The 12,840-nt window shown below is 57.3% G+C and overlaps 1 protein-coding gene and 1 long non-coding RNA gene across 8 annotated transcripts in view; one reads left to right on the top strand and one right to left on the bottom strand.

The window, feature by feature from the left end:
* HSD17B14 (hydroxysteroid (17-beta) dehydrogenase 14) overlaps positions 1-11,360 on the top strand; it is a 13,390-nt gene extending 2,030 nt beyond the window's left edge. The window contains exons 4-9 of the mRNA XM_004693990.2: positions 58-124; positions 1,710-1,801; positions 10,302-10,406; positions 10,642-10,709; positions 10,849-10,945; positions 11,044-11,360. Coding sequence (XP_004694047.1) covers positions 58-124; positions 1,710-1,801; positions 10,302-10,406; positions 10,642-10,709; positions 10,849-10,945; positions 11,044-11,217 — 603 coding nt within the window. The 3' untranslated portion in view covers positions 11,218-11,360. The remainder of the gene's footprint in view (positions 1-57; positions 125-1,709; positions 1,802-10,301; positions 10,407-10,641; positions 10,710-10,848; positions 10,946-11,043) is intronic.
* Positions 4,759-12,815, bottom strand: LOC105854472. Of its 7 annotated transcripts, XR_001146142.1 has the most exons (7): positions 12,590-12,815; positions 8,703-9,462; positions 7,737-7,925; positions 7,006-7,136; positions 5,439-5,593; positions 5,005-5,138; positions 4,759-4,901 (listed from the first exon to the last, which is right to left on the bottom strand). It is a non-coding gene; the product is annotated as an uncharacterized LOC105854472 (long non-coding RNA). The 7 variants fall into 7 exon arrangements; XR_001146139.1 differs by lacking the exon at positions 7,006-7,136 and having other exon boundaries at positions 5,439-5,604; XR_001146143.1 differs by lacking the exon at positions 7,006-7,136 and having other exon boundaries at positions 4,759-4,892; positions 5,439-5,604.
* Positions 12,816-12,840: the final 25 nt, after the last annotated feature.

Genomic DNA, 12,840 nt, shown 5'->3' with positions numbered 1-12,840 from the left:
CAGCTCCACAAGGTTGGCACCTCAACTTCACTCGCTCAAAGACACTTCTCTCCCCAGACACTTCTTTCTGAGACGGTCCACCGCTTTGGCCGCCTGGACTGTGTGGTCAACAACGCCGGCTACCGTGAGTCTCAGGCCTGCGGGCCATTCCGCCTTCTCCCAGCTTCCCATCCCCACTGCCCGTGACTCAGTCTCCTCTTTCTTTGTCCCTGACACCCCCAGCCCCTCTCTGTCCACTTGGGTGGGTGGGACTGGAAAAGCCATGGAGTCTTCCAGACCTGGGCTGAAATCCTGTTCCGTTCCTGCCACAAATCCACACCTCTTCATGCCGCAGTTTCCACATTTCTAAAAAGGGGTCGCCCATCCCCAGCTTCACTATAGGCTCGTTGTGAGTAGGGAATGAAGCCATCCGCTCAGCCTCAGCCTCATTACCACTTCAGCCACCACCACAGCTCCTGTGTAGTAGCCACAGTTGGCCAGTGTCCACTCTCTCGGCCCTGACCAGGAAGCTGTCCTCACGCCAGGTAGGCTAAAGGTTTGGTGTGGCAGCTTGGAAGAGAAGTTGCCATCCATGGGATGACTGCCTTTCACCAGCCTGCCTCCCGCTGGTAAACTGAGGCTCAGAGAGGTGAACTGATGGGACTGGGGTCACGCAACAAGCCGTCCTTGTGGGCTGGGCAAGATCGACCATGTGACTCACTCTCTCGGGGCTGCAGCTTCGCCTTGTATTATAAAGCCTGAAAGAGCTACCGGGTACCAGTTCATCCTTGCCATGGTCACTGTCCCTTCAGGTATTAATGGAACACCTACCCCGTCCCTCATACTGCCGAGGGCTAGGGATTTAGCAGTGTGTGAAATAGGTAAATAGATAAAACACTCTTGTCCTACTGGGGTTTACATTCTAGAACAAGGAAGTAGACAAAGAATAGATGCAGCCAATTCTTTTCCCCAGGGCTTCTACTGGACGGCACTTTCGGGGTTGCAGGCATGGCTGAGTGGCCAAATTTTGAGTCGCCCTTAGTGGCCATCCCCAGCAAGGTGGACCCGGCACCACTGTGTCCTCTGTCCCAGCTCTCAGAGACGCCCCGATCAGCCTGTCCTCGCCCCGCCAGGTCGTCTGGGTTTGAACCCTCTGAATAACGAGTGTAGACTGGATTCTCAGAGGACCTTGCACAGAAGGAAGCAAGGCTAAGTCTCTGGGGAGGAGCATTCAATACCTTCCCCATTTTCGGCCGCCATCTTTCCCCGCTCTGCCCCTGCGCCCATTCGTTCCCCAAGACCTCAGAGCCGTCAGGGATTCCTTTTCGCTTCCCATCTTACCCATTTTCCTCACTCTTCCATCTTCCCAGGTCCTTCTGAATGCTGGTTTTCCGGTCCTGTTATCCTCCCACGCCCCCACCCAATTCCTCCTTTTATTTAACAAACTCCTTCTGTGCCAAGTGTCAGGTGTAAATATTGACATGAAATGTCTGAATGCAAGAAGATGAAGATGTTGTCTTCATCCTACAGATAAGGAAACTGAAGCACAGAGAGGGAAGGTGACTTGCTCAAGGTCATACAGTCATGAAGTGCCAGAGCTGAGCTTGGGACCCGCCTCCCTTCCTTTTTGGGGTCCTTGATCCCTTGTCTGCCACCCTCCTCGTGAATCCCCGTTTTCCATTCTCCTACGCCTCACTCTCTACTCTCTTGTCTCCCACCCCCATGCTCAGACCCTCCTCCCCAGAGGCCTGAGGAGACCTCCGCCCATGACTTCCGGCAGCTGCTGGAGCTGAACCTGCTGGGGACATACACCTTGACCAAGGTGAGGCTGGGCCTCTCAAGAGGAAGTTCGGTCTGACAACAAAATATCTTTTGCTATGATTGGATCTATTCCCCAAAGGACACAATCTTGGTAGAAAAGAAAAAGGGGCAATCCATCCAACCCAGGCTCCCAGTGTGGATCCATAGCCCAGGTCCTACTTCCAGAAGCTTCCAAAGTGGTGCGGTGGGTGTGGGGGGGCCTTGGAACAAGGGGGAGGTGTTGAGAGGGGTGTGTTATGGGAGTGCCAGCTTTGTGAGCAGCTGTTAGCATCAAAGAGTAATTCCTGAGCCCTCAGGGGTTGGGGGGTACACAGAGTAGGAGGTCATGGGGGTGGAGTGGTGACCAGAAACGCAGGGCTCGCAGCCAAGACCAGTCACTCTGAACAGGGGCCTGAGGGGCGCTTGGTGAACCTGTCCTGATCCAGCCCCCACCCAGGACCAGGCCTCTCTGGGCCCTTCCACCAAGCACTGAACATGGGGAATTCAGGACCTGGGGGGGGAGGGGAGGTCAGAGAGATGGTTCCCACCTCCGGGCCTTTGTCTGGCAGATTCTGCAGCTGGGGGTTCCCTGCCTTTGACCCTCCCCATGACTGCCTGCAGATGGCTCAGTTCAACTGTCACCTCCTCTGAGACGATGTTCTAGACGGCGCTGCTAGGCGGTCTTGGCTTACACGTGACCATCCCCTAGGAATACGACTGGTCTGTTTTCACTGGTGCACTTTTGCAGTCTTTCATTCGTTGAACAATTCTTCTTTTTCTTCTTTAAAATTATTTTTGATTTTTTTCTTCCTTTTTTTACACATTTTCCCCCCTCAGATATTATTAGCTATTTAGTTAGCACCAGCAATTGGCTAAACCTCAGCAGCACACAGCAGGGGCGAAAAAAATCCTTGATGTGGGGGGAACTGATAGCAGGGTGGGAACAGGTAGTCAAAGTAGGAATGTAGCGATCCGTGCCATGCTAAAAAGAGGGACAGTAAAGGCATGAGGAGAGATGGGTCGGTGTAAACGCTGCTTTGGAACATTCTTTTATTAATGCATTTTGCAAGCCTACAAAGTGTCCCTTAGGGCATCCCCCAGGCAACGATGATCAGTATTTTGTCATTCTAGAGCCCTGTTTTTTATTTTCTTTTTTTTTTCTGGAGTATTTTAAAGCAAATCCCAGACATCATAGTTCACTTATAAAGAAGTCAGTGTGATCCACTCCACACACTTATATGTAGGTGTATATATGTATATATATATGAATGCACGCATGTATGTGTATATGTATATGAATATGTATATGTACACATGGTCGGAGACCCTCTAAGAGGTGACATTTGAGAGAAGCCCTAGGGAAGTTTCTGCAAAGGGCCTCGGTGAGGCTGTTTGCAGGGGGAGGAACCGTGACGGGGGCAGGGTAATGGAGGCAGAGTGAGCGCGAGGGAGAGTGGCGGAGGTGAGGGCAGGAAAGAGGCAAAGACGCCTGGTGAACTAGGGAGAGGTTTGGATTTGACGCCCAAAGACCCCAAATTCCGAGCAGAGGAACTAGCGCAACCGGACGGGTCACGGCGCCCTCTGGTGGCCGCGCGGGGAACAGCTTCGGAGGAGGGTGAGGACTTGGGGTGGGGGGCACCCCGTTTCAGTGGGTTTTGTGAGAAGCCGGCCTGCTCTGGATCCAGTTTGAAGGCAGAATGGCCAGGCTTTCCTCTTAGACCAAGTGCGGGACCAGCTAGGGGTTCTTTCCCCCCACGCCTACCTCCGGGAACTGGGGTGGGGCTGTTACCTGTCCCCATGAGAGGGAGCCGAGGAAGATAGTTGGTGGGGGCCGTGTTGTGGGGAGGAGGTCCCCACTGCCGAGAGTGGGTGCTGGATTCCTAGCTCTGAGTGGCTCGGAGCTCAGCAAAGGCAGTGTAGACGCGAGGCGGGAGGGCAGGCAGGGCTGGGCCATCCAGTCCTGGAAGCTCAGGTGCTGCTGGACATGTGCCTGATATCTAGGTAAAACATCCCCAGGCAGACAGGCAATCCCTAGTCCAACCGGTCAACCCTGAGCCTTTGACTTGCTAAGACTGACCGAAAGCCTGCGTGCAGGACGCAGCAACACACCTCCGTGAAGGGCTGGGGCATGTGCCCGTGAGAGCCCCCCACTTTGTGTCAGGATATGGAGAGATTCCTTAAACCTCCAGACTCCTGTTTGCTCTTAAAAAGCTGGCAAGGGCCTGGCGGCACAACAGGTTAAAGCGCAGCAGTATGAAGCTATAGCAGTCACTGCAACAGATGGCCAGGGAGGGACCCCAGGGCGCAGCAGACCCCTCCTGTCTCCCCGCTGCTCCCATCAGCAGTGCATTTCAGTCAGTCGGCCTGTTCTGCTCCCCACTCCGTCTGGGGTGAAGCCTCTCACCGCCCCTGCACCTCTGGCCTGTATCCCAATTCTATGGGCATAAATAAATAAATCTTAAAAAAAAAAAAAAAAAAGGTGGCAGCTTTGACCCATGGGGCAGGGTTTGCTAAATGTAACTCTCAGTGTACCCCACCTTCCCCTGTTGGGCCAGTGGATGCTGTTACCTGTGAGGCACCGCCCCAGAAACCTCATGTGGGGGCAGTTTAGAACCAGCGGCCTCCTGCCTAACACCTTCTACCTGCAACATGGGGCTAGTTCACTGAAGCTCTACACCTTGGTTTTCTTATCCATGAAATGGGCATAATGGTGGGACCTAACTCACAGGTTTGAATAAGATGAACTACACTAAGAACATGCCAGGCACAGATTCCGTAATCACTGCTAGCTATTACTGTCAGTCATAAACCTGGCTCCATTCTGCTTCCTCAGCCAATCCACCTCACTCAGCTTTGAGATTTTTTTTAGGATTCATTTATTTATGCGACCAAGAACTGGGGTACAGGCCAGAGGTGGGGGGGGATGAGAGGACTCTCTAGAGGCAGAATAGGGAGCAGAAAGGTAGATCCACTGAAATCTACCACTGAGGGGCGCAGGGGGAGACAGGAGAGGTCGGCTGTGCTCTGTGGGTCACTCCCTGGCCGGGGATGGGGCTCCTGCTGTGGTGACTGCCGACAGCTTCACAGTCCTGTGCTTTAACCTGTTGCGCCACCTGGGAGGGCTGTACAAATGGGGCCGGGGGAAGAGGAGGGGAAACGATGACTGAGGCGAACCTCGAGTAGGAGAGAAGGACGTGGCGGAATAGGGCACAGAGTGTTTCTCACCAAGAGTGTGCAAAGGTCCTGGGGCAGAAACCACAGTGAGCAAACCTTCGTCCCCACAGTGAGCACATCTTGTTACGCTTCTTCTTTCTGTTGCTTCTGCCACCCCCGGTCACCTCCTGTCAGCCCCAACAACTCTGTCAGGAAGGACATAAGTACCAGTGATGGCGTAGGGTGCTTATTTTTATTTTGACATAACTCAACATTCCCCAATTATCATAACAGTACTACACACTCCTGAGCTTTCCCGTTGTTAGTTTTTGGCTACCTGCCCTTTATTTTCGGCTTCTCTACTCGGGAGCAGCTGTGGGCAGGGTTCCCCATAGAAAAATGAGCACTTAGCCATCAGTGCCAACAAGAATGTTCTCTTAGACACTTGCAGGGCAATGGTGCGAGCTATTTTCTTACCTTCTCGTTGAGATCATTCAAATTCTTACCGAGAGCACAGACCACGGCCACCCTGGGTCCGTTGGCATCCTCCGGAAGCAGATGCTAGGGGCTGCGGGCTGCTGAGAGGGAGGCCCTCCGGCCACCCACGGTCCTGGGTGGGGAGTGGGTCACCTGCAGGTTTCCAGGGGCATCGGGGAAGGTCCTGCGGCGGATCTGAGAGTCAGCGAGAAGCACAGTCCCAGCTTTATCTACCCGAGAGGTGAGGGCGGCCCAGCATTATTTTAATTTAGAAGCTAATGGAATTTTACATTAAACAACGAAAGCTTAAATGCCCGTGACAGTCCATTTCCAAATACTGTCGTAAGCATCTCCTAAAAAATTAAGACTTTGTAAACATTACATGTCACTAGATTGCCCCATAAAATAACAGTAATTTCTTCTTAAATTAAAAAAAAAAGACTTATGTTTACTTATGCATACAAGAGCTGGGGTACACACCAGAGGCACAGGTGGTGAGGACTCCCCAGAGACAGAGCGGGGAGCAGAACAGGCAGACTGACGAAACCCACTGCTGAGGGGGCAGCGGGCGGATGAGGTCTGCTGCGCCCTGTGGGTCACTCCCTGGCCAGGGATTGAACTAGTGCAGCACTGGCTGCGATAGCTTCATGGTGCTGGGACTTAACCCCTGCGCCACCAGGGAGACCCTGAAATCTCTTTAAATGTTAATCCTGGGGCTTCATCCCAGACTTCTTCAGTCAAAGTTTCTGGGTCTTTGGGCCCTCCCTAGTGGCATGTCGGGTTAAAGCGCAGCACTACGTAGCGAGCCAAAGCCGCTTCAGCACAGAGTCGATCCCCGGCCAGGGAGTGACCCACTGGGCGCAACAGACCCCTCCTGTCTCCCCGCTGCTCCCCTCAGCAGTGGGTTTCAGTCAGTCTGCCTGTTCTGCTCCCCACTCTGTATCTGGTGAATTTTCTCACCCCCTGCACCTCTGGCCTGTACCCCAGTTCGGTAAGCATAAATAAATAAATTTAAAAAAAATTTCTGGGTAGATCCTGACAGCACCCAAAGTTTGTGATTCCCTAGGCCAGAGAAAACAGGAGCAGGAATCTCCTGGCTAGGGGGACCCCCAGAGGTGGGTGGCTAGCACAGGGCGCCGGTGCGGCCTCTGGGGCCCTGGCTTCCGAGAGCCGCTGGCGGCAGGGACTCACCATTCCCTCATCTACCTGCTCATCAACTGGCTGCGACCCACCCATGCCCTTTGCCCACCTGCTGCCGCTGAGCAAACAGAGACTGGAGCTCTGTGGGTGAGGGTGCTCTCTGCTAAGGACTTGATCGCTTCTGGGAGAATGTGCGAGGGGGGACTGGCTCCTTCCAGGGGTCCAGGGAGGCTTTCTGGAGAACAGGATTAACTAGGGGAGGGTGGTGGGGGCTCTCCAGCCGGGTACTAATGGGAGCTCTGTGGAGTGAGAGGAGGGGAGTGCAGGAAGGGCCCCCGTGCCGATCACATGGCACCTGGGGGTGAGGCCGAGACCTCTGGTGTTTATCTCAAGAGCAGGAAGAGCCAAGGCAGGTATTTGAGCAAGGAAATGAGGTGCGGTTAGTACTCAGACCACCTGGGCTCTTGTCTGGGGCACCCAGCGGGCAGGGAACCAGCAGTGGGAGGCAGGGCGTCTCCAGCGGGTGGAGAAGCTTTCGGGGCTTCCATTTATCGGTCCCCATCAGCTTCTTGGACCTCGCTTTCTTCCTGTTTTAAAAAAAGATTTATTTTATTGGGCCTCCCTGGTGGCGCAGGGTGTAAAGCACAGCACTGTGAAGCTGGCTGCAGCACAAGGTCCATCCCCGGCCAGGGAGTGACCCCCGGGGCGCAGCAGACCTCTCCTGACTCCCCGCTGCTCCCCTCAGCAGTGTGTTTCAGCTCATCTGCCTGTGCTGCTCCCCACTGTCCCTGGTGAATCCTCTCACATCTACGCCTACACCCCAGTTCCTGCATGCATATTGTTTTAAAGATTTGTTTATTAACGCTAGTGTACAGGTCAGAGATGGTGCGGGTGAGGTGAGAGGACTCACCAGAGAGAATGGGGAGCAGAACAGGCGGATCTGCTGAGATACACTGCTGAGGGAGCAGCGGGGGACAGGAGAGGCCTGCTGCGCCCTGTGGGTCACTCCCTGGCTGGGGATCGAACACCTGTCTCAGTGGCTGCAACAGCCTCATAACGCTGAGACTTCGCCCCTGGGCCACCAGGGAGGTCGACCCTTCCCTCATGGCTGACCCTTCCCTCATGGCCGCAGTCAGGGGGCGCCCTGCTGAACCTGAGCCCGCACCCCTCCCCCATGCCAGCCTCACCCTGTCTTTGTTTTGGCTGTGTCTCCCGGAACTGTGCTGCGGGCGGGCGCGCTGAAATCTGTGTTTCCTCAGGTTCCCAGGCCTCCACCATAACACCCGGCACGCAGTAGGCGCCAGTCACTGCATGTTGGAGGAGTGAAGGGAGGTTGCAGAAGGCCCAGTGACCGGCTTGGTGATGGGGCACAGGCACTGTGGGAGATGGAGGCCCTAAGACACCAGCTCTCAGGGAGTGAGCGCCCCGGGGTGGGGTGGGGAGTGGGCCGGGGCAGCTTTATGGGAAGACGGTGAGTTTTGCACTGAGACCTGCCGATGCTGGGAGGTGACTGGTCAGGGGCTCCCGCGGGGCCACGAAGGTGTGGAGATGGGGCAGGAAGCCGGCAGAGTAGGGCGTCCTCAGCAGACCCAGAAACCCCAGTATTTAGGGGGAACTGGGTCAGGTCAGAGCAAGGCTGCGGAGAGCCAGAGCCAGGCTGCAGATCCGGTGTCTGCAGGGGGCGGGGTGGGGGGTGGGGGGAGGTGCAGGCCAACTGCAGGCCCTGGTGTGGAGCACAGGAGGTGCGAGGTGACCTTCAGGGAGGCCTCTTGCCAAGGAATGCGGAGAGCAGAGCGCTGGAAGGGCCACGGGAGTGGGGGACAAATGTTTATTGTGCGCCCAGGTAGTGAATGGACTGCAGGATCCGATGACGGTGACCGAAGGGTGGTAGGACTAAGGAGAGAAATAGGCAGGGATTGGGCCCAGGTGGGGGCTGGGCGAGCCCTGGGCTGCAGGAGGGGGGCACAGGGAAGGGTGAAGTGGGGGTGGGGTCCCCTGGAGAAGGCTAGGTGGTTAGGGTTCCCCTGCACACGAAGACTGACATTGCTCATACCAAATTGTACTCCAGGAGCCCTAAGGTCATACTTGGTTATGGGTTTTGGTCTCAGACCACAAATCCTGGGACTCTGTCTGGCGTCACATGACCCCCTCACCTCAGTGTCCTCGCTGTAAGAGAGGTTCTGACCAGATCTCCTTTTAGGGTTGCGTGAAGGACAAAAGGAACTCCTCTGTGTAAAGGGCTGAGCACAGGCCCAGGCCAGTCAATGCTTCTCTGGAAACTCGTTCATTTATTTGAGAGATTTATAGAACAGCTACTGTGGGTCAAATTGGGGTGAAAGGAAAGAGAAACAAATAAGATGGCTTTTTAGATGTGGGCGGTGCCGCTGAGAAAAATCAGGCAACAGCGGAAGACCCAGGGGAAGGAGGTGGCTGTTAGAAGTTGGCCTCGCAGAGGGTCTCATGGCCGAGCTGTGTGACTAGGGCTGGATGCTGTGGAGGGCGGAGGCTTCCCCAGCACCTTTCCAGGTTAGCACTGGCCCTTCCATGTTCCCCAGAAGCCCTTCACTCTTCGGCAAGCATGGATGGACGGTCACCCTGGGCGCGGGTCTCAGGAAAAGCATCCCAGGCAGAGGCCACAGCCAGTGCAAAGGCCCTGTGGTTGCCTTGCAGGCTGTGGTTAAAGATGCAACTCTGAGAACAGGGTGGAGGCTTTTTCCAGGTGCCGGAGGAAGAAATCTGGTGGGTAGACCAGGCAGGGGCTCATTTAGATCTCCACTCTCAGAACCCAAACCCCTGGGGGAGCCGGCTTGTGCTCATTCATCTTTAGAGGCAGGAATGGGCTTTGCCTGGTCAGCTCAGGTGCCCACGGCCAGTGAGCCAGTGAGAAGGACGGAATTTGAGTTTATTTGAGATCTGTGTTGTGAAAGAACAAAAGGGAGGAGGGTGAGAGGGAGGAGAGGGAGTTAGTTTAGGGACCTCTAGGCAGCTGTTGAGTTGCAGGGGAGAATTTGCTAGAAATATGGGGTACATACTTTTTTTAAACAATTTATTTATGCACAAGAACTGGGATATAGGCCAGAGGTGGGGGGGTTGAGAGGACTCCCCAGAGACAGAGTGGGGAGCAGAACAGGCAGATCGACTGCTAAGACACACTGCTGAGGGGAGCAGCCGGGAGGCAGGAGAGGTCTGCTGCGCCCTGGGGGTCACTCCCTGGCCTGGGATTGACCTTGTGCTACAGTGGCTGCCCACAGCTTGGAAGTGTTGCGCTTTAACCCCTCGCACCACCAGGGAGGCCCAATATGGGGCGCATTTCATGAGAGCCTCCCACGACACGTTCTGACCATAGAGCGCTCCCTGACATAGAGAAACTGCTTTCTCAGGGAAAATATGGAAATACACAAGCTCCCATTTTTGCAAAATAAGTCTTGGTTTCTTGGATTTTCTTATCTGGGTACAGATAGGAGTCTGTGGAACACAAAGACCCAGAGAGAGGGAGATAGAGACCCAGGAAAAGGGGTGCAGAGTGATGAAACACGCATGCAGGAGCAGGGACGGGAGGGGGAGGGGAGAACCGCTTGCAGATGAGGACAGACCCTTACAGCTCCAGAACCGGAGCCCTGCGCAGTCAGAGCAGGCAGGTCCTGGAGCTCTGGGGCTGCTGCCCAGACAGGGCGGGAGATCAGCCACCGTCTCAGTCTCCAGTCTCGGGGTGATCCAGGCCTGGCAGCCTGTCCTGCTTCCTGTCTCCCCAGCTTGCCCTCCCCCACCTGCGCAGGAGCCGGGGCAATGTCATCAACGTCTCCAGCCTGGTTGGGGCCATTGGCCAGTCGCAGGCAGTCCCTTATGTGGCCACCAAGGTATGCCAGCAGCCGCCCCTGCCCTGTTTTCACGCCCTACCTGGGACCTCGGCTCCGAGGCGTAACAACCTGTGCAAGTTGTTATTGCCGGCGCCTGCCAAGGAGGCCCGCGTGGGAGGCAGAACTTTCCCACGCGGTGCCCCTCCCTGCTTGACAAATCCGGTTGTGGGGAGAGGAGGGGGGGAGACCTGTTTTCACTGGACTGGACGTTCTCCCTGGCCCCCATCTTCTGCAGGGGGCAGTAACCGCCATGACCAAAGCCTTGGCCTTGGATGAGAGTCAATATGGAGTCCGAGTCAACTGGTGAGTGGGCATAGCACCCTCTGGAGGGAGGCGAGGGAAGGGTCGATTGGAGCTTGGCGTCCCTGGGGTGGCGGGGTGGGCCCCAGAGGGAGTGTTTGCCCCGCAGTCCCCGTCCCTGATTCTTTCTCCCTTCTCCCAGTATCTCCCCAGGAAACATCTGGACGCCCCTGTGGGAGGAGCTGGCAGGCTTAACACCAAACCCGGCGGCCACAGTCCGAGAGGGTGCACTGGCCCAGGTAGGGGTGGGATCCACATCCAGGTGGTATGGGATGGCCTGGGGTGCGGCGGCCAGGCAGGGACCCCTCGTGACCTCCTGCCCCCTGCTTCTCCCCAGCCCCTGGGCCGCATGGGCCAGCCAGCTGACGTGGGAGCCGCGGCTGTGTTCCTGGCCTCTGAAGCCAATTTCTGCACAGGGATTGAGCTGCTTGTGACTGGGGGTGCGGAGCTGGGGTATGGGTGTAAAGCCCATGGGAGCACCCCCGTGGAGGTCCCCACGATTCCTTCCTGATTTCCATGGCCTCGGTCTCCAAAATGCCTCTTCCATCATCTGCCTCTCGGGGGCTGCCTTCCCCTCGTCGCCGTCACCAAGCCTACTTACCCTTGTGCCACACCACCCTGCAGCGGTCCATAAAAGCAATTTGCAGCCACAAGGAGGCGGGCATCACCACCTTTATTTTTGCGCTCTGGAACCCCTGCCGCACCTGCTCGGCTCGCGCCCGGCCCCGCACCGCGCCTCCCCGGGGAACTACAACTCCCGGCAGGCCTCGCGGCAGGAGGCTGCGGGCAGGACCGGTAACAGGGGCCGGGGGAGAAGCGGAGCGCGCGGCGCCTTCCCGCGCGCCGGGGCGAAGCCCCGCGGGGGAGAGTAAATTAAGCGCTAATTAGGAAATGATGGAGGCGAAGCAGCAGCAGGGCCGCCGTTTCATTCTTGGCCCTTAGGGGAATGTGGAGGGCCCCGAAAGTCCCGAGGGCAGGAGCAGCTGGGGTTGAGCCTCCTAGGTCAGAGAGCTGGGGGGCTGGGGGGCCTGGGGGGGCTGGGGCCGGGACCCCGGGGTTTGCCGAGGGAGTAGGGAGAGGGAGCGGGCCGGGCGCGTAAGGCCCCCAGCCAGGGAAGTGGGGGCCCTGGCTGCCCCCCAGGTGGGGCGGGGGTCCACCGGGGGTAACCCCTCCAGGTGAGGGGTGGAGCCGCACTGCAGCGGCCGATTGGCCGCGGCGGGGGGTGTGCGGCAGTAGCTGATTGGCCGCGGCGGGGGCGGGTCTGCGGGCGCCACACCCTGACAGCCCGCGGCGGGGCGGCGGGGGAGGACTGGGGCGAGGGCGGATACTCGGGGCGACTCCCTGCGGGGGAGGGATTTGGTTGCCCGGGACTGGCTGGGAGGGCCGGGGGACAGAATTTGGGGCAAAGTGTCCCCGGGTAGAATTACCCTCAGGCACAGTGGCCTTGAGGATACAGCGGGAAGAGATGGTGGCGATAAGTAACCTAGATGGGGAAACTGAGCACCGAAGGCCTGGGAGGCCGTGTCGGAGGCGCCAGAAACTCTGGGGGGCTAACTGCTGGGCACTGGGGGGCCCTGAGAGGCTGTCCCTGGCTCCCGCAGCCCCTGGGGGGTCCTGAGGCTGGGGGACCGTCACGAAAAGGGTGTGATGAGAAAACCCTGCTCCAGCAGTTGTTCTGCTAGGTCCACTGGCGAGATGCGGGGGAGGCGGTGCGCGGGAAGGTGTGAAACTGGCGTCTCCGCGGATGAAAGACACCGGGAGGCGGCCCAGCGGGCCGCAGGGGCACACTCTGCTGGCTGTGGAGGCCACCCCTGCATCCCCACCGGCCACCCTCATCAGTAGCCTTCCGCCAAAGCCCTCTGCTCGTCCTGTACGTGACTCACCCGCTGACAAGTCCGCTGTGGTTTCTCCTTTGCACCCAAGGATGGAGCCGCAGAGTTTTCAGCCCTTGCTCTCCCCTCGGGCTGTTTCTCGGGATCTGGAAGCGGACCTATTCAAATGCATTTCTGGAAATCGCTGCAGGCACGCGCCAGCCTCCGAGCGTCTGGAACAGCCTCCGGGTGGGGGCAGGGGGAGGGTGTGTTTCGTGTGCTCCCGGGGCCCGGCGGGCTCCCGCGCATGCGTCCTCGGCGGG

This window comes from Condylura cristata, unplaced genomic scaffold (assembly GCF_000260355.1).
Source record: "Condylura cristata isolate star-nosed mole 26May11 unplaced genomic scaffold, ConCri1.0 scaffold00041, whole genome shotgun sequence".
Classification (NCBI taxonomy): Eukaryota; Metazoa; Chordata; class Mammalia; order Eulipotyphla; family Talpidae; genus Condylura; species Condylura cristata.
Note: the sequence above shows the minus strand (reverse complement) of the source record. Positions and strands in the feature narration are given on the sequence as shown.